This window comes from Mercurialis annua, linkage group LG1-X, assembly GCF_937616625.2.
Source record: "Mercurialis annua linkage group LG1-X, ddMerAnnu1.2, whole genome shotgun sequence".
In the NCBI taxonomy this organism is placed as follows: domain Eukaryota; kingdom Viridiplantae; phylum Streptophyta; class Magnoliopsida; order Malpighiales; family Euphorbiaceae; genus Mercurialis; species Mercurialis annua.
In genome coordinates, this window is record NC_065570.1 from 53,769,472 (window position 1) to 53,788,929 (window position 19,458).

Genomic DNA, 19,458 nt, shown 5'->3' on the forward strand with positions numbered 1-19,458 from the left:
TTAAATTTTCTCATTTTCATGCACGAACTACCATTTTTTTTCAAATTAATGCACGATGCTGAGATGTCACGACTCCATTGGTGTAATTCGCTGAGGTGGAGGTCATTATACACCAATGAATGAGTGACACCTCAGCACCGTGCATGATTTTGGGAAAAAGTGGTAGTTCGTGCATGAAAATAAGAAAATTTAAACTGCGTGATTAAAATGAGAAAACGTGTAAAGTTCGTGATTTTTTTTGACATTAACCCTAATTATAATAGAGTGATCTAAATATAAAGTAAAAGAATAAAAAACACTATGATAGAGTTAGATATAGAGTACTATTGAAGAAATTTTGCACACCAAATTGATAATTTGATGTGCTATTGGAGATGGTCTGAATATATTTAGACCTATATTTCAGACTATTAATCAACAATGACAATCCAACTTAGGGCCTCCTATCACTAAACCCCCTGAATTTTAAAATCTGCCGCTAAATTCACTAAACTTTATCTAGTGGTCCATTAAACCCTTTTGCCCCAAAATCACCCAAAAAACCGCCCATATCCCTATTTTTTTTTTCAAAAATGCCCAAAATACCCTAATATAAATAAAAAAAACCAAACCAAACCAATCTAACTAAATCTAAAGTCACCCACCCAACCAAACTCAATATAAACCATTTACCTAATCAAATCAAACCTAAAATAATATAATCAAATCTAAAATCGACCACCACTCACCCACCTCCATACACCGGCCAGAAACCACCTCTGCAACCTCTAGTCCAAAAAAAAAATTAAATAGTATTTTTTTTATCGGAACCCGTTCTTCTTCGGCAAACAGACCCAGTGTGGTGGGTCTGTTCGTCGGAGAACAGACCCATGGTGGTGGGTTTGTCCAAGAAAGAATAGACCCACCACCGTGGGTATGTTCAGAAAATGAACAGATATGTTCGTCGAAGAACACGGATCGTCTTCTCCGATTAAAAAAATAATAAAAAATATTTATTAGAAAATAAATAATTATTTATTTAATTATTTAAAATGTTAAAATAATATTTTAATATTTATTTATTTTTTGGATGTATTGTTTTCCGGCGATTGATGGGTGACGATGGCCAGAAAAAGGTGATGGTGGTGGGTGGCGGTTTCCGGTTAAGTAGTTTGATTTAGTCGGGTGTATTAATGATTTAGCTTTGATTTGATGAATGAATTATGTTTGATTTGTTTAGATAGGTGACTTTAGATTTGATTGAGTTGGTTTGGTTTTTTTTCTTTCTTATTGATTTTAGGGGTATTTTGGTCAATTTACGGTAAAAGGGATTTAATGGACCATTAGGTAAACTTTAGAGGATTTAGCGGTCAATTTTAAAATTCAGGGGGTTTAGTGATAGGGGGCCCCAAATTGGAGTGTCATAGTTGATTGATAGCATATATTTCATTAAAATTTTAAAGATTTTATTCTTTTTAAAATTGGGATTTTAAACTATAAATGAAATTAAAATGTAAAAAATATTTTTAAAAAAATATGTATAATTTGTCTCATAAAGTATTTGGCTCTCTTTAACTTTCTATTCTCCAAATCGCTAAAGCCCCTTTTATGTCAATATTACATTATTTATCATCATTGCCATGTAAATATAATATGTCTTTTTATATAAAGGCTTAATAACCAATAAACCCTCGACTATTTAACCCCTTTTCAGTTGCATCCTAACGTTGCAATTTTATCCAATTTATCTAAATACGCATTTTTGGTTTTCAATTTCACCAAGAAAAACTAAATTAATCCTTTTTTACTTGAAAAAGATGTCAATTTAATCATTTACTTTTAGTATAATTTTTAAAAAGCACTTAATGTTATAAAAAAGATCAAAAAACCCTCTTTCTCACAAATTCAAATAATAATATAATTTATTATTAAATAATTCTTTTAAATTTAAATAATTTTTTTAAATAAAAAAATTTAAATAAAAACTATTTTTTCGTAAATAGCGAGTTCGTCATGAGGAAGACGAACCAGATCTGACTCAAACCAGATTTGGTTCGTCTTCCATGGAGGAAGACGAACCCGTCTTCCTAAGGTAGACGAACCCGTCTTCCTAAGGTAGACGAACTGAGGAAGACGAAACAGATCTGGTTTGTTTTTCTTGTGACGAACCCAAAGGGGATTCATCACAAAAAAGACGAACAGATTTTTAAAAAAATAATTTTTATTATATAAAATTATTTAAATTTAATAAAATTAATTAAAATTTTGCATATATTAATTATTTTGCATATATGTCGAAGTCGTAAAAAAAAAGTCAGCGAAGTCAAAGAAGTGTGGCAGTAGAGTTTTTTTTAATATTATAATATTTAAATAAAATTTTATTATTAATTTTTTAATTTATGGAGAAAATGGTTTTTTGTTCCTTTTTATAACACTAGTGTCGCCTTACGTGTTTTACACGTGACTCGTAATGTGACTCGTTCATATATATATTATGACTTATTAATTATTTATTATAAAAAATAATCAAATTTTATAATTAAAAATAATTTATTTCTAATATAATTTACTTTATTAGAAATTTATATTTTATTATAGACTTGATATCTGTTATAAAATATTGTAATATACAAAATCTTCATTAAATTAGGAGTACGGCACGTATCCAATTTTTAATAGAATAAGGAATACCACCATATGAAAATGTGCATTTTTCTTTCTTAAATAATAAATAAGTAGTCTTTAGCTAGAAAACTATTTTAATAGTAATTACTCTCTCTTTTTCTTAAATATCAGCAATGTGCTACTTCTCCGAATTAAGGAATGATCAAAAAATAAATTGGTGGATTACATGCAATACAATACCATTCTAATCAGAATTCTTGGTTATAATATACTGATTAGGACTCTAACTATAATACATCTATAGTAATTAATTAAATAGTTAATTATTAGTAATTAGGACTCTGATTATCATGTATCTAATTAGGACGTGGCTCGTAATCTGATCCGTCAATTTATTTATTTATTTATTAAATTTTTGATATAAAATATTTTTATAGTTTACAATTTTTAAAATATATAATATTTAGATCATTGGATACAAAATTTTATTATAGTAAATCATATAAAAGTGTAATACGGTTTTTGGACCAGAAATGAAATCTAGTTACTTTTTTTTGAGAGGATGAAATCAAATTACTAAACACGTTCAGAATCCCAAAAAAAAAAAAATAACACATTCAAATTTTAAATAAAAAGAATAGGAGGGTCCAAGACAATTAACAAATAGTAGATTTTCTTGAATCAAGATCAGAACAAGAAATTGTGGATCGGGATTTAAAAGACTATAAAACTTTAGAATCTTACTTTTTTAAAGGCTTAATGGCATAAAAAATCACGAAATTTAACATGTTTTGCAAATTTAACATAAACTTTCAATTTTGGCAAATTAATACATTAATTTTTGATTTTTTGCAATTTTAGCACCGATCAATTTTTCGTTAGAAAAATGCTGATGTGGACGCCGGAATAGTAGTTATTCCGGTGTACACATCATCATTTTTCTCTATTTTTCTGAAGGAAAATTGATCGGTGCTAAAATTGCAAAAAATTGAAAGTTGGTATATTAATTTGCCAAAATTGAAAGTTTATGTTAAATTTGCAAAACACGCTAAAATTTGTGATTTTTTATGTCATTAAGCCTTTTTTAAAAGACTACAGAACCTTACATTAAGTTATCAATTAATAGAAATTACCACAATTTTAGGAGATAATTAGAAAATATAGTGAATCATACTTAGTGTATACTAATCAAATTCAACTACTACCTTACTAATAATATCTTATATTTATTAATTAAAAAAGGACTAAAAAACCTGTTATTAAATTAAATTTGAAAGGACTTTTAGGTAAATTTGTCTGTCCCTCCATCCATGCTTTTATATATAGTACTAGCGTTTCGCCACGTGCTACGCACGTGAGCGGCATTTACATGACCCGTTATATGATGTATTATATTGATTCGATTATTAAAAAAATAAATTTTTATAAATTATATATATGAGCCGTTAAATTAATTTAATAATAAAATTTAAATTTAAGATTAATTGGGCAAAACCATATTTAATTTCATTCTCCTATTAAAAGAAAAACGCTTATTATTTAGTACTAAATTACATCTCTGACAATTTTAATCATACGCACGTGAGCGATATCTATATGTCCCGTTATGTATAGTAAATATTATTAAATTATAAGTATAATATTAGTTTTTAATAATTTATATGACCCGTTGTGTATATTGAATATTATTTAAATTATTATATCCGTTATATTTTTATCAAATATTTTAATATATTATTATAATCTTTTATTACATAAGTGATATTTAAATGACTAATTATATATAAAATATATTAATTAAACTATTAAATATGTGATGCACATGAGTGACGTGTTAATATATTCAATACGATATATTTTAGTATTTAGTATAACATCAATTAAGATATATTTTAACATTAAAATTAAATTAGAATTTGCATTGGGTTTGATTCGTGTCAATCTTAATATATGTTAATTTTTTTTATTTCATTTTTGGCCAAATGTTGTAAAAAGGCCAAACCTTTCACAAAAGTTTCACAAAAGTCCTGACCTTTCAATTTTATCGATTTTGGCCAAAACTGATTATTTGATTTCACAAAAGTCCTGACCTTTCAATTTTGTCGAATTTGGCCAAAAATGAATTATTTGGTTTCACAAAAGTCCTAACCTTTCAATATTTGGCATGCCACATAGACGCCACATAATAGGCAAATTGAAATCAAATTGAGAGTTGGCCACAATTGAAACCAAATAATTTGTTTTTGGCCAAAATCGACAAAATTAAAAGATCAGGACTTTTGTAAAACTTTTATAAAAGATTTGTCTTTTTTACGACATTTGGCCTTCAATTTTTTTACTATAATAACAATTCATTAGTTGACGTTTACTGTGAGTGTGAGTATGAGTTGGCTTTTTTGCACTCAACCTTTTCTCATCTCTCATAATGATAAGTCAATCCTCATTATTTTTTTTCTTTTTTTGATATGTATGAATTAGTTACAATTGATTTAAATTATACAAATTAATAAGTTTTTATTATTTTTTTACTTACCGTTTTTTAAACTGAATTTCTTATAGAAGTTAAACTCTCAGCTAATACTTTCATTGTTAGAGTTATATTTATACTTAACTTCTTTATTAAATTCATATTTATTTTTAACTTCGTAAATATTTTAGTTATTAAAGGCTAATGTAGTAATTTTGTCTGTCCCCCCCCCCTTCGCTTTTATAGTATAGTTACTAGCGTTGCGCCACGTGCTACGCACGTGAGCGACATTAGCATGACCCGTTGTATATATTAAATACTAATTAAATTATTAGATATACTACTTAAAAACAAATTCTATATTTTTTATTTAAATTGAAATTATAGCGCGTGATCAACATTTACATGACCCGTTATATATGTTAAATATAAATTAAATTATTAAATATAGTACTTGATTCTAAATATATTATATATTTTTATTTAAATTGAAATTTTTAGCACGTAACTTATATTTATATGACCCGTTATATATAGTTAATTAAATTAATAAATTAATAAATTAAATGTTTTTTGTTTTCAAAATTTATTATAAATTGTTTTTTTGTCTAAATTTAAATTATTCTAATTTAATATAAAGTTAGCTATCAATTTACTGAAACTATATTCAATTAGTGGTTACATGTTAGCAAATCATGGAATAACCATTTGGAGAGCATTAATGTAATTCCAATTTTGCATTATGTATAAAAATATGGTTTATACTCATATTATATTTAAGCACCCTGCTGTAGTTAAATTTCTTTTTCATGTTAATTAATGTTATTGTAGAATTTATCAATTTCATACACAACTCCGCCAAAAGGATTTCTACATTGACCAACGGTTTTGTTGTTATCCAAAATTTTGCCAGAACTTATCAATTTCACTTCCGTGACCGCTTTTGGAGTAATTGTTTTACCTTTAGGCCAATCCGATACAATTCTCTGCTTGAGCATATCAAGTGTTGATGCTGATGAGTATCCAAACGGCCCGATATCCGACCCATACTATAATCTAAACTTTATATCAATTAGGTCCTCGTCTGGCATTTGACCTTTCTCTATCTATCAAATTCGGCATTTGACATGATTTGATTTGTGTAGTGCGAGTTGCATTTTTTTGAGAGGGAATATATTTTATATTTAAATTTTAAATGATTAATACTTGGGTACTTCTTCTACACATATTAACGGAATTTCTGGACAACTTATCATTCCTTATATTATTCAATTCATATACTTAAACACATTATTAGAATTAAATTCTTAATTAATATATAGTGTTATTAGAATTAGATTTAGACTTAGTGTTGTACTGTAGTAGTTGATTTGCATTTAACCTCTATTATATTGTCTTATTTAAATTAAACTTCTATTAATTTATTTTTTAATATTAATTATACCCTTAATGAAACCTACTATCGTAATTTTGCCTGTCCCCCCCTTCCCACATATAAGATAGTTATAGATAGATAGATAGATAGATAGATATAGAAGATTAAGTGTCTTTAAAAAATTATAGTAAAAACAAAGGATCAAATTGGTATATTTCACATGAAAAAGAATCAATTTAATTTTTTAAGGTGGAATTGGAACCAAAGGTGCGATTTAGGTAAATTTGATAAAATAGCAATATCGGAATGCAACTGAAAATGAGTTAAAAGGTGGAGATTATTTTTGTTGATTAATAAAAATTAGTATAAATCTTAAGCCGCTTTTAGGTCAATATTGCTACTATAATTATAGTAGGAGTCGTTTTTCATTGGCTTTAATAGTCGATGTCAATATGGAAGGGAGGTTAAGGAACAATTGTTAGGGTTTCAGAATATCTTGTCACTCCCATCCCATCCAACCTTATACATCCTCTTTGGAAGACATTAATTTATGCCTCCAGAACAAAGCCCTCAAGAAATTGATCTCACGATCTACTCTTGAAGCTGAAAGAAGAGGCTCATTTTCAATATCAAATGCATTAACCTAAAATGTCTCAGCCCTTGTTCTGCTGCTGGAAAGATCGATGTTTATATATAGGGGAGGATTAGGCAACAATTCTTAGGGTTTCAGATTTATCTAAAACGCTTATACTAAACATCCTCCTTCTTGGCCTGGGCCATCACCTACTTAGCCTTTTACCATATTATCATTCTGTTAACTGTTAATATCTGGAGCCAATTGTCTTACCAAATCACCATTATAATTATATATATAATCTGATTAATCTAAAAATAATAAAATAATTTATCGCTAAATAAAATCATAGATTCTAATTTTGTTCATCTCGAATGTGGATTTTTTTTTATGATTGTTAATCAATTGATTCTCATATATATTTTTATCTTACCAACCATGAATTTTTATTTAGTTTGTAAGCTTCAGTTTTATTTATCTAATCAAAACAGTGACTAGGGTAAGTTTGGAAGTTTAAGCGAAGATATGTTTTGAATAGATCTAATTTAATCAATTAAAATCAAATAGACTTAAACTTTTAAAAATTAAATCTAATGAATTAAAATGATATTAATTGAGATAAAAAATTTATTTAACCAGAATTATAAATTTTGTAATCTATTTATTTTCATAAAGAAGTATTTCATTAATCATGCCACGTAATTTATGGATCAATTCTCTTAGAAAGTTTCATGCACATGAAAGTGCATTTTATGCAAATGAAAAAAGATGGAAAATAGAAGCTAGAAAGAATCTTAATTCTTAAACATGTTATTCTTATGAAAGTTAACAGATCTCAAACATTTCAATAGCATTGAATCATTCACCATAAGAAAACTGAACAGCTTGAGATGAAAACAAAAGAAATTAGGGCTTTATTGAAAACTACTTAAATTGCTTAAAATAATACCAAAAATACAGTTTCATTATTTTTATTGGGGTCAACACTTTCTAATCTAACTTAATTAGATTAACACGTAATTACTTTAAAACATTTACAGCCAGCACGTGATTGCTGTTCTCACTTCAAATCGACGATGGAACCACCAGATTTTGCTCCTCCTTCCTTTTTGCTGAGATGATCCTCCGCTGGCCACCGCCAAAACTATTCTTTTGCTTTGGAATTCAAGACTGCTACGCACATTCAGATTTGAATCTATATAATCGGTTCAATCGGGAAAATGGGTGTGACTGGAAATCACTCCCTCTATGCTATCATCACGTCTCTCGAATTTTGCATCAGAAGTCGAGCGCATGCTCAACTATGGCGCTGATTGGCTTCTCTCGTTTTCTTAATTTTTTGGATAAATTTTGTAATTTATTATTTTTATTACCTAATTCCAGGGTACTCTAATCTGCAATGTTGTTTATGCAAGCGATTGTACTTAGTTTTAATTTCATTGCAACGAAGCTGAAATCAGAAGATTTAATTTGTGTATAATGTTTTTATTGATAAAACTGGTTTGTTATACCTTTTGTTTATATATCAATATATATTATATGGTTTAACAGAGCTAATTATTGGTTGTGATTAAGGCAAAATTTTCTGTATGCTTTTGTACACTTTATGTATTCTTTTCATATGTTTTGAAAGAAATTTATTTGTATTTTCATAATCTATGGTTCCCTGATTCTACTTATATAGTTCTATAATTTCTGTCATTTGTAAAATAACATAAAGACAAATTTTAAAAAGAATTCGAAAAAATTAAGCAATAAAGCATACATAAAAAAGACAAACAATATACAACAATTATAAATTGATTGCAAATCTTGACGCAAAGCAATCAAATTTTGATCGATAAAATTCCTTTTCGATGGTCCTTCATCATCAATTGAACCGATAGTTAGTGCAGTAGCTCCCAAGTTCAATAAAAGCTTTTTTTCATCAATAACTATCAAGTTATGTAGCCCATATAAATTAAAAAAACAACAAAACCAATGAAATAGTTAGTATACAGAAAGTATATACATCAAGTGAACGTAAAAAAGACAAACAATATACAACAATTATATAACATCTCAGATTATAATATAATAAACTATTTCTATTTAAATTTAATATAACAGACAGTATTAAGAAAGTATACATCAAAAATACAAAAAGCATACAAGTAGAAAAATATTAAAGTACATATTAAAAGGAAAATAAATTTACTTTTCTAAAGTCTGGTTAAAAAGATTCCTATTCAAAAATTGTAGATGCTTGCAGGTATATTAAAAAGGATGTAAACATGTAGGTATTTAAAAAAATTATAGTTATATACAGTAATAAAAAAATTGTAAGATTATTGATAATGAAATTTTAAAACCAAATCTACATACCTAAAAAAATACATAAAGAATACAATAAAAAGTCTATCAAATTCAACAACCTTATTTTTAATACATTCTATCAAATTTTAAACCAGACAATGCATAATAAAAGATGGGTGTACAAAAAAAAGACATAAAAGGACAGACAATATACATTAAATATAATAGATAACTTAAAAAATATCTATCAAATTATTAGTCTAATAAAACATTAAGTAACAAAGCATGAAAAAGAATACAGAAAAAAAACATAGAGTATACAACAATATAGCAAACTCATTTTAAACCGTTTTTATAAAATTCTTAGCCAAAATGAGACTTTAAGTAACAAACTATACACAAAATTTAATAAAATATAAAAATAGATACAGGTGAAAAGTCAAAAAGTATACGAGTAATATAATAAAATTATTTTCAAACGTTTATATAAATTGTTTATCCTAATAAAAGACATAGCTAGCAAAGTGTACAAAAAGAATACCAAAAATAAACAAAATAGTATATAACAATAATTTGAACTGAATTTCAAATAGCTAATTTTACAATTTCAATCTAGCTCATGCCTTGCTAAATATACGAAAAAATATGAAAAGAATAAAAAAAATAGAGAAAACATATACCAAAAAGTTAAACATAGCTGTTATAAACTATTTTTATAAAATAAAATAAACAAAACATAATCTTACTATGTATACATAAAAAATACATAAAATATACAATCAACAGTCAAAAACAAAGTATTAGAACTAAAAAAATACCCGAAGACGTTGTCTCACACTAGTCTCAATTTTGCTAATTTGTACAGGTTTTTTTTACAGATTTACCAGAAGATGTTTTCTGCAAATAAAAATGTGAATAGATTAAAAAGCAATAATATCCAAAAGTTACCAAAATAAAAGTAATCAATAAAAAAGAATAAAAAAACCAAAAGAGATTGCATGTTACATTCAAACCACTTGCAGTAGCACCTAAACCCATTTTTTTGTTTCTTTGAAGCATGGATTTCTTCTTTAGTTTTCAATTCGTTTTTTTCTTAGTCATTTTTGGTTTGATAGGTGTACCGCTTCAGATTTGTACCATTTAATAGGGATAAAAAAATTCGAAACAGCACAGTAATAGTTAGCACGAATGATTTCAAAAAACAAATTGCACCGAGTATTAAAGAGAACAACCCACAAAATGGATAGTTTTCAAAAAGAAGAAATAAAAACCAAATGAGCAAGAATTCGAAATCGAAGAAATGGAGGAGGAGGAGGAGGAGAGCCCATTACGTGTAAAACCTTGATAGAAAGTTTAACATCAATAAAAATAAGGGAGCACGTATTTTTGAGAATATTTTCCCAAAACAAGTGCTCCCTCTAATTTCCTCAAGAAATTATGGATGACGTGGTGGGCTGGGTCTACCTAAAAAAATTTCGAAAACATATTATTCATCAGAACATGAAAAACAAATCTGTTTTTCGGATTACAAAACAATGCGGCATTATAGATTCAACGTAATGAAATCAAACAAATATCAAACACCATCACCTAACCAACTTTCAAATATAAATTTACAGAGGATGAACAACTCTGTTTGTATCCCTTTTCCAGGCAAATTTCCTTCCTGTATACCACCATTTGGATTACCCAACCATGCGTATGTATCTGTCGTCTAATTCACAAATCAGCAACCTGTCAAAGGAATTCTGAGTATAGAGATATTATATATGCGGGGCCTCGCAGTATTCGATTATCCTGTAAACCTAACAACAACACAAGATATATCATCTTTACTGTCTCTTTCCAATGCCTCAGCTATTAACTGCTTAGCTGCTTTCATGGGATCTTTAATCCTTCTTGCAATATCGACAGCCTCCTGATTCGACACCACCTGTATCATCGATACACCATAAGCAAGAAAAGGAAATAAAATACTTTTAATTACTTAGAACGCAAGAAACATCAAGTGAATTCTTAGAGTGAAACTAATCTGAAATTATTCACCTTCCATAGGCCATCACTTGCGAGGATTAAAATATCTGTACTGTTATCTATGATACAGTTTTGTACGTCGGGATCAGACCGCAGATGTGATTTAAGGCTCTTGTCTCCAAAGGCGCGAGAAACTGCCAGCTGCCCATTAACTCTAGGAACATCTCCTGAAAATAAGATGCAAAAGAAAGTCTTATAAAATTTACTAATCTGCTTTTCATTTGACTGATGCAACTGAAAACTAAAACAAACCACCGAGAACTTATTTACTCATCCAATCGTCTGAACAAGCTTCCAAGAGGGATTTATGTTGCAATCATTGCAAACAAAAGTAAACACTTCATTTTAGATCAAAATTTAGAGCAAAAACCAAAAAGGAAAAGCAGGAATGCTTTCCATTTTTTTGTCAGTTCCATTACCAGTATACCTTCAGATATTTGAGAATTAAAAGATCAACTTTCCAGATGAAGAGCCCCTCCAAAATCTTTAACAACTATCATGTTACTCATGAGAATGTAAAATACCAGATAAAGTTAATAGCCTAATTAAATACTTACACAAAGTGGTTAAGAAATGATTCTTATGTCAATTGCTTTAAGTGAAGTAGTCCTTGCATTATCTGCTATTTTTATTCATGGAGATGAATTGTTATTATCTTTAACATTGGTGACATGAAAAACCACCTAGAGTTCAGATGCTCAGCCCCAAAGGTAAAAGATGAAGAAGAAAAATATATCTGAAAAGGAAACATATGCATGATCTGCTCTAATCCAAAGCCTTTCACAACCACAACTTATTGACGAAAAATGATGCATGTCTTAAAGAAAAAGAACAAGGCAGCTGTCAGCTGCAAAACAAAAATCTTCAAGTCTTTAACACTATGCATGAAAGATTCTACACTGGCTCCCCCATAGAACAAAGCAAGAGAATTTCATTCTTTGCTCTTTTCCTTGGCCTATCTTCCGACTTTTTGCTCTTTGGGATGCAAGCTAGGTGACTTGACTTGTTATATATTTTCAGAATTATAACTCAATTTTGGCAATTGCGAGCTAACAAACAAGTTATTCTAATCGGTATACTCTCCCCAAAAAAGCAATCCGTCTTTTGATAGATCTGGCTTAAAGATGATTCTGATGCAGATTAATTCATTCTTCTAATTTTGTAAAATGAGCTGTAGTATACTACCAGTTTAATCAATTAAAAACTTCAATTTAGCAAACAAGCATATCTATAGTTTACGTTGGTCATAAACTACAAGACAAATTCAAGATATGGAGGCTTTCCCCATGAAATGTTTCTTAGCACATTTTGACTAGTCAATCTTACGTATAGCTATTAGTGTAAACTTCAGAAGAGTCAAAAGTCAAAGAATTTTTTGTTAACAATGTCTAATGTGAAAAAAAATTAAGGAAATAAAGGGAAACAAGTGAAGGACGGAGAAAACCTGGCATGTTTGAGACAAAGCCACCCTTATTCTCTATGCTGCCTCGTTCAGTGTTAGGTTCATGGTCGATAGACATTTGAATTGCCTGCCCTCCTCTGGAAAGTACTGCTCTTGAATCTCCAACATTAGCTACCCACAATCTTTGGCCATTTATAAGAATTGCAGTCACAGCAGTGGACCCACCTCGCCCCAAGTCAGGATTGTGGGAGAGAATTGCCTGGTCGGTCCTCTCATATGCTTTTGATATAGCTCTGCCGGGGTCAGTCCAGAACCCTTCCTAGAACGATGAAATGATAAAAGCATCACAAAATACCGCTTATCCACTCACAACTACTTATGTACTATCTTAGACCAAAATGTTTGGCTGCCTAAAGAAGTTTGAGAATGATGTTGTACCTCCTTTAGTATATTGCGAAACAAGTGCTTTTGTAGATACGAAGGCACACTATCTCCCAAATGGCCATCATAAATAGCAAAAAGCCCCAACTCATATTCTTGAATATGCACAAACTTTGCAACATGATAATCCTCCATGGGATGATTAGCTTTACCTTTTATTAGGTTAAATCCATACTTAATTAGACCCTCCTGATTTTTCCCTTTTCCGGAGCTTGATGATGAGCGTCCTCCTCCAAGCTATTCAAAAACAAAGACTACTTAATTTCATAAAATAAATAGATAAGGCAAAGCTCGCATAACACAGCTGCAATTTCCAAGAAAGTGTAGCCTAGAGGATAGTTGATCAACAATGAAAGGAAATAGAAATGTCAGCGGCTATGTTTTCCTCGTGGAGTAATAATCACCAAGAATTAGGAAAAGTTCGAGTCTGCTGCATGCAGGAGGGGATACTCCGGGGACATGCGACATGTATGGGACACACCGAAATAAGTGTCCCAGCAATTTTACTGTTAAAAGGAGGGGAGCATGCCGGGGTTTTATGGATTCCTCTCCTTCTAGTTTCTTTCTTATTTCTACAACTTTACATGCATATATTTTTAATCTACAACTAATCTGCAGTGTTCCACCCTTGTCCAAGTCTCATTTTTTCAGAAAATGACATTCACCGTGTCCATACCGGTTCCTATATCCGTGTTAGTGCTTCATAGGTTTGAGTGTATTCTCAAACAAATAATTAAAACAAGAAACGTACCACGCTTGAGAGTTCAAAGCACTGAAACACTAAAAAAGAAGCTAAGTTCATGAGATCACCAGAGCATTACACCCAACATTCAATACTAATGATCATAACAAAGCCCATATAGGTAATCTAACCTATACGCAACAGAATTCCACAATTAAACCCTGAAAGAAACAGAATTCAGCAGAATTCATAAAATAAAAAAACCCATCTTCCAGTAGAACTTTAACAGAAGAAAAGCATACCTGAGAAGCACCAAAACAGCATAACTTATCCATAGGACCAAACAGCCTATGTACAACAGAAGCTTGAAGTTGTTTAGTTGAAATCACACCATAGCCTCCCAATCAAATTCCCTAAGTCAACAGGGAGAGAACATCAAAATTCAACCTTGATCGTAAGAACCCTATGAAGAAAATAGCTGAAACCCCCAAAAAAATAAAAATGAAAAGGGTGTTAGAGAGGCTGCCTACCTGTAATTAAGAGCTAATTTATAGTTGGTGTTCGGAGAAAGTAGTTTTTGTGTTTATGATTATGATGCTCTGTTTATGTTTTGCTTACAGGAGCAAATTGGGTTGCAGAAGCAATGGAATAAACGAAAGAAATGACAAGAAAAAGAGAACAAGGAATCGATATGATTGAGTCTTTTTTGGGGTGAGACACCAACAAAACTATGTTTTTTTACTAAACAAAGCAAAAAGCGCACTTCTTTCCAGTTGACTTTGCACTCTCCTTTTTACTCTACTCTCTTATTTCTTTTTGTTTTTATTACTACTATTTCTTTGGGTTATTTGTAAAAAAACCCACACTTTTGTATTTTTTACTATTTAAGTACCTTTATTCAAAATGTGACAAATACAATCCATATTTTAACTTTTTTAATTTTGTAATTCAGTGCCGTTTTAGATGTATTTTTTCAAAAAAATAATACTCAAATAAAATATTTAAGCAATAAAACATCAAAAATTGAAAAGTTTTTAATGCTAAAAATGAGAAATAACTCTATTTTGTTTTTCCCTTTAACTGCTTGATAAGTAGTAATTTCTTTTCTTCCACGTACTGCAAATCAAGGACTTTGACTTTTTTCTTCTTTTTCCTTTTTCTTTTTCTTCTTCTAAAGTAAAATACTTTTCCCTTTTCTTAAAATTCTCAAACTCGAATCCAATAAAAAGAACTTTAAACAAACTGAAAATCAGCTAACTAGATTTGGGGAATAACAGTTTTTGTTGGTGATCAAATCATGACTTTTACCATTACAGAACTCAGATTGATTGTTGTCATTAACCCAATTAAAGAATCATACTCATGTGACTCATATTAATTCACTCGGCACTCAAGAACCATATTCTTAACAAAACAAAATTACAAGATCTTTTGCAGATTACATGATAATAATGTACACAAATTTTCTAATTTAATTCAAAAAAGAAATGAAACAAAATCATACACCAGAACCTAATCAAATAAACAAATTCACAGAGGGTGGCGAACGGAACCATCCTATGCTTCCTCATCCTTTGACGAATTTCCGAACAACGAAAAACTCCTCAACCGGTACCACCAACCAAGTATGTATTGTTGTTTTTGTCTAATGTGTAAAGGAACTCTCATGATATATATACGTGACACCTGGATGATAATAATAATAATATCATCAAAAAAGCTTTATCCTCTAAATCTAACGACGACGCATGATATATCATCTTTACTCTCTCTTTTTAATGCTTCAGCTGTTAACTGCTTAGCTGCTTTCTGTGGGTCTTTAATTCTCTTTGCAATGTTAACAGCCTCTTCATTTGAGACCACCTGGATAATTCACAACCAGAAGAAAAGAAACATGAAAATGAAAAGACTTCATGGATATTTTTTATGCAGGAATTTAAGAGTACAGATGGTTGGTACAAAACCGAGTTGATTTAAAATGGTTTACCTTCCAAAGGCCATCACTTGCCAGGATTAAGACATCTGTGCTATTGTCTATGTTGCCATCTCGTACATCAGGATCTGATCGCAGATGTAATTTAAGGCTCTTGTCTCCAAACGCCCGAGAAACTGCCAGCTGCCCGTTAACTCTAGGGACATCTCCTGAAAATTTGATGGAAAGGATATCTAGTGAGTAACGAATACTGTCATTTACGACCAATGTATGGCACTATTAAAAGCTGCTAATAAGTAGAAACATATAAATGTCCCTCATTTACTGGCCTGAATTTCTAAATAGCTAAGTTAAAGAGTAAATCTGGACCACTTACAAAATTTAACAAAACAAAAAATGCATGAATATTTTCTGATGTTTTCAAATTAAAATTAGCATAAATCCATTCAAAGATTTTAGAAATGAAGGATCAGCCAATCAGATAAAAATTCACGCAGAAATTAATTTACTCCTGCGAAGATAGAATATCTGGTGTAAGTACAGTCAGATCAAATGGGTAAAAATCAGCGAATCGGTTCTCCCGTCATTTGCTATTGGGAGTAGTAGTTCTCGTATCATTCACATTTCTTTTCGCCAACAAAATTCCTACTACCCAACATCAAAGACACGAGAATGCCTTCATAATTTTGAAGGCCCAACAGAAATTGTAGTAGGAGAAAACCAGAATTTCTCTTAAGTAACAAGAATCTCATACTTAAAAAATCATCAACACTAAAGCTTCAAGTTCAAGGTAACAAGAATCTCACACTTCCAAAAAAAAATCTTGAACTATAAGAAAGATAAATCCTCACTGTCTTACTTCGTATTGGCAGAATAAAACCAGTGACTTCAATCTAATCTTTCAGAGTGCTCCAATGCAGATCAAAGTTGACTACCAACATGTATTACAATTTAAAAGATGCAGATAATTCATTCTTCCTAAATCTCACTATTTCATTCTTCCAATATCTCAGCTAGAGTTATTTATTAAAGACATTAACATTTCAATGGGTTGATGATTTCAAGTGAAGGAAAAGAGCACCTGGCAGGTTTGAGACAAAGCCTCCCCTGTGCTCTATGCTTCCCCGTTCGGTGTTAGGCTCATGATCTGTAGTCATTTGAATAGCGTGACCCCCTTTTGAAAGTACAGCTCTTGAATCTCCAACATTAGCTATCCATAATCTTTGACCATTTATGAGAATTGCGGTCACAGCAGTAGATCCACCACGCCCCAAGTCAGGACTGTGAGAGAGAATTGCCTGGTCTGTTCTCTCATATGCTTTTGAGATAGACCTGTTCGGGTCAACCCAGAACCCTTCCTGAAATCATGAAATTACAGTGTCAGAATACACGTTACACCTCTCCCGACTAATTTTGCAACTAAGTTAAACCAAAATGCATGGCTGGCCATTAGAAGTTTGTGATCAATACCCCACCTCCTGTAGGATATTGGAGAACAAATGCTTTTGCAGATATGAAGGTACAGCATCTCCCAAATGTCCATCATAAATAGCAAAAAGCCCTAACTCGTGTTCTTGACTCTGCACAAACTGCGCAACATGATAATCTTCCATGGGATGATTAGCTTTCCCTTTCATTAGACTAAAACCATACTTGATTATGCCATCATGGCTTTTTCCCTTACCAGAGCTTGATGATGATCGTCCTCCTACAAGCTGTACGGAAAATAAGCAACAATGAGTTTTATATCTCATCAAGTACTGAGATGAGATAGTTGCACAGTAATAGTTTACACTTGCCAAGAAGATGAATAATAGAAATCACCTATAGAAGAAAATAAGAAAAATAACATTTCTTTGAGGGGTTTATGAGAAGCGGATTGCATTGAATAAACCCAATAGTGTAGAAACTTAATACATGTAAACTTGTAGTCTAACCTTTAAAATCAGATTCATTATCATAATATAAAGTTACACACGCCTTGCAAATTCTATAGTCTAAATAAACAGGCATCAAGCAGTCAAAATCTTAGAAAAGTTCAATAAGATCGCTGATTCCTCATTAGTTCACAAAGATCGCTCGTTGCTTCATACACAGCCCCATATCACCTAAAAGATCAGTAAACTAAACTAAACCTATGCACTAGAATCTCCATAATCAAACCAAACGGAAACATACTTTTGCATAATTCACAACAAATCCCAAAATTAATATCTTAAACAGCATAATAGCATAACTGACAAAGGAATTAAATAAAATATTTACCTGGGAGCAGGAAGTACCAAAGCAGCACAAGCTATCCATAAGATCAAATTGTTCAATTTAAAATCACACCATCCACTTCCTCTATTGGAGCTCCAAACCCAATTCCCGATCCAACTTCCTGACTAGATAAACAATCTGCATCATCAATAATCAAATTTGGTCAACAAACATAACCAAATTATAAAAAAAAAATGATAAAAACAGGGTTACAGAAAAGCTTACGTGTTGTTCTGATAGAAAAGAATGATTTTGGCTACAGAAACAATATGAATTTCATGAACCGTTTTTGTTGGAGAGTGTTTTTGCAGTAACAGAGACAGAGATGAACTAAGGCTCTGTTTGTTTTTAGGAAGATAATTTAGTCGCAGTTTGTAAAGAAAAAGGGGAAAATGAAGACTGTTTACAAAGAATTTGATGAAAAATAAAATGGGGTCAATCAAAGGGGCCTTTCATTAATAAAAGAGAAGGCTGCCACCGAAGAAGACTTGCATCTCTTTTCTATTGACTTTGCAGCAATGCTAAACTCTCTAGGTCCCTAAATTTATTTAAAATTACAGACAAGGATATTACTATATTTTAAATCGTTAAAAAAGAATCACTCGGTTAGTTTCATTATAACGTGAGATTACTATGGTCAAACAAGGCTTAATTCCTTAAAAAAAACCACCTTACACTTTTTCTTCGTTTATACCCTGACCTTGTAAAAACACTATTTGTACCCAATTTTGGGTTTTTATGTTTCATCTCTACCTAAAAGCATTAAATTGTACTTTTTTCATTTGGAAAAGAGTTTAAAACATACTTTTTTCTATTTTAAAATATACAAATAAATCCTTAAACTTAAAAAAATAATCAAATACATCCAAATAATTAATTAATTTTTTTTGTCGGAAATATTTAAAAAAAAATTCAAAATATTTTTAAAAAAGATGGTATTTTTGTACTATTAATAACATTAATATTTAATTAGTATATAAGTTAAAAATGAAGGATTGTTTTAAACTTTTTTTTTTTCAAATGAAAAGAGTACAATTTAATGCTTTTGGGTAGAGATGAAACATGAAAACTCAAAATTGGGTACAAATTATGTTTTTATAAGGTCAGGGTATAAACGAAAAAAAATGCAAGGTGGGGTTTTTTTTAAGGAATTATGCCGTTAAAAAATGCAAAATGCAGCATTTTTATTTGGATTGGGATTCCCTCAAGTTCATTTGAACTTGAGGTCATGTTCACGATCTACACCGTTCGTTACAAAATGAACGGTGTAGATTATTTTGATTAAAATTGTGCTTTTTTGATCTACACCGTTCATTTTGTAATGAACGGTATAGATCGTGAACATGACCCTCTCAAGTTCAAAATGAACTTGAGGGAATCTCAATTCTT

At 30.4% G+C, this 19,458-nt stretch overlaps 2 protein-coding genes across 4 annotated transcripts; both read right to left on the bottom strand.

Moving 5' to 3' along the window:
• Positions 1-10,776: 10,776 nt before the first annotated feature.
• On the bottom strand, positions 10,777-14,611 carry LOC126664507 (probable protein phosphatase 2C 10). 3 transcript variants are annotated; one of them, XM_050356918.2, is made up of 6 exons: positions 14,405-14,611; positions 14,177-14,287; positions 13,190-13,429; positions 12,794-13,070; positions 11,362-11,516; positions 10,777-11,248 (listed from the first exon to the last, which is right to left on the bottom strand). In XM_050356918.2, exons 2-6 carry the CDS (start codon positions 14,207-14,209, stop codon positions 11,108-11,110), a joined length of 846 nt encoding a protein of 281 aa, XP_050212875.1. In that variant the 5' UTR covers positions 14,210-14,287; positions 14,405-14,611; the 3' UTR covers positions 10,777-11,107. The 3 variants fall into 3 exon arrangements, with proteins under 3 accessions (XP_050212875.1, XP_050212876.1, XP_050212874.1); XM_050356919.2 differs by lacking the exon at positions 14,405-14,611 and adding an exon at positions 14,066-14,095 and having other exon boundaries at positions 14,177-14,223; XM_050356917.2 differs by lacking the exons at positions 14,177-14,287; positions 14,405-14,611 and adding an exon at positions 13,944-14,020.
• Positions 14,612-15,252: 641 nt separating this feature from the next.
• On the bottom strand, positions 15,253-18,565 carry LOC126664509 (probable protein phosphatase 2C 9). Its single transcript, XM_050356921.2, has 6 exons — positions 18,295-18,565; positions 18,073-18,207; positions 17,283-17,522; positions 16,889-17,165; positions 15,862-16,016; positions 15,253-15,737 (listed from the first exon to the last, which is right to left on the bottom strand). The coding sequence occupies exons 2-6, from the start codon at positions 18,109-18,111 to the stop codon at positions 15,597-15,599; spliced, it is 852 nt and encodes a 283-aa protein (XP_050212878.1). The 5' UTR covers positions 18,112-18,207; positions 18,295-18,565; the 3' UTR covers positions 15,253-15,596.
• Between the last annotated feature and the right edge of the window lie 893 nt (positions 18,566-19,458).

Excerpts from the sequence above, each read along its gene's own strand:
- LOC126664507 (XM_050356917.2), bottom strand. The coding sequence starts at position 13,994 with ATGAACTTAGCTTCTTTTTTAGTGTTTCAGTGCTTTGAACTCTCAAGC. Across the intron at positions 13,430-13,943 it reads GCTTTGAACTCTCAAGCGTG|CTTGGAGGAGGACGCTCATC; the intron begins GTACGTTTCTTG and ends GTTTTTGAATAG. Across the intron at positions 13,071-13,189 it reads TTCGCAATATACTAAAGGAG|GAAGGGTTCTGGACTGACCC; the intron begins GTACAACATCAT and ends TCATCGTTCTAG.
- LOC126664509 (XM_050356921.2), bottom strand. The coding sequence starts at position 18,111 with ATGGATAGCTTGTGCTGCTTTGGTACTTCCTGCTCCCAG. Across the intron at positions 17,166-17,282 it reads TCTCCAATATCCTACAGGAG|GAAGGGTTCTGGGTTGACCC; the intron begins GTGGGGTATTGA and ends TCATGATTTCAG. Across the intron at positions 15,738-15,861 it reads CAAGTGATGGCCTTTGGAAG|GTGGTCTCAAATGAAGAGGC; the intron begins GTAAACCATTTT and ends TGAATTATCCAG.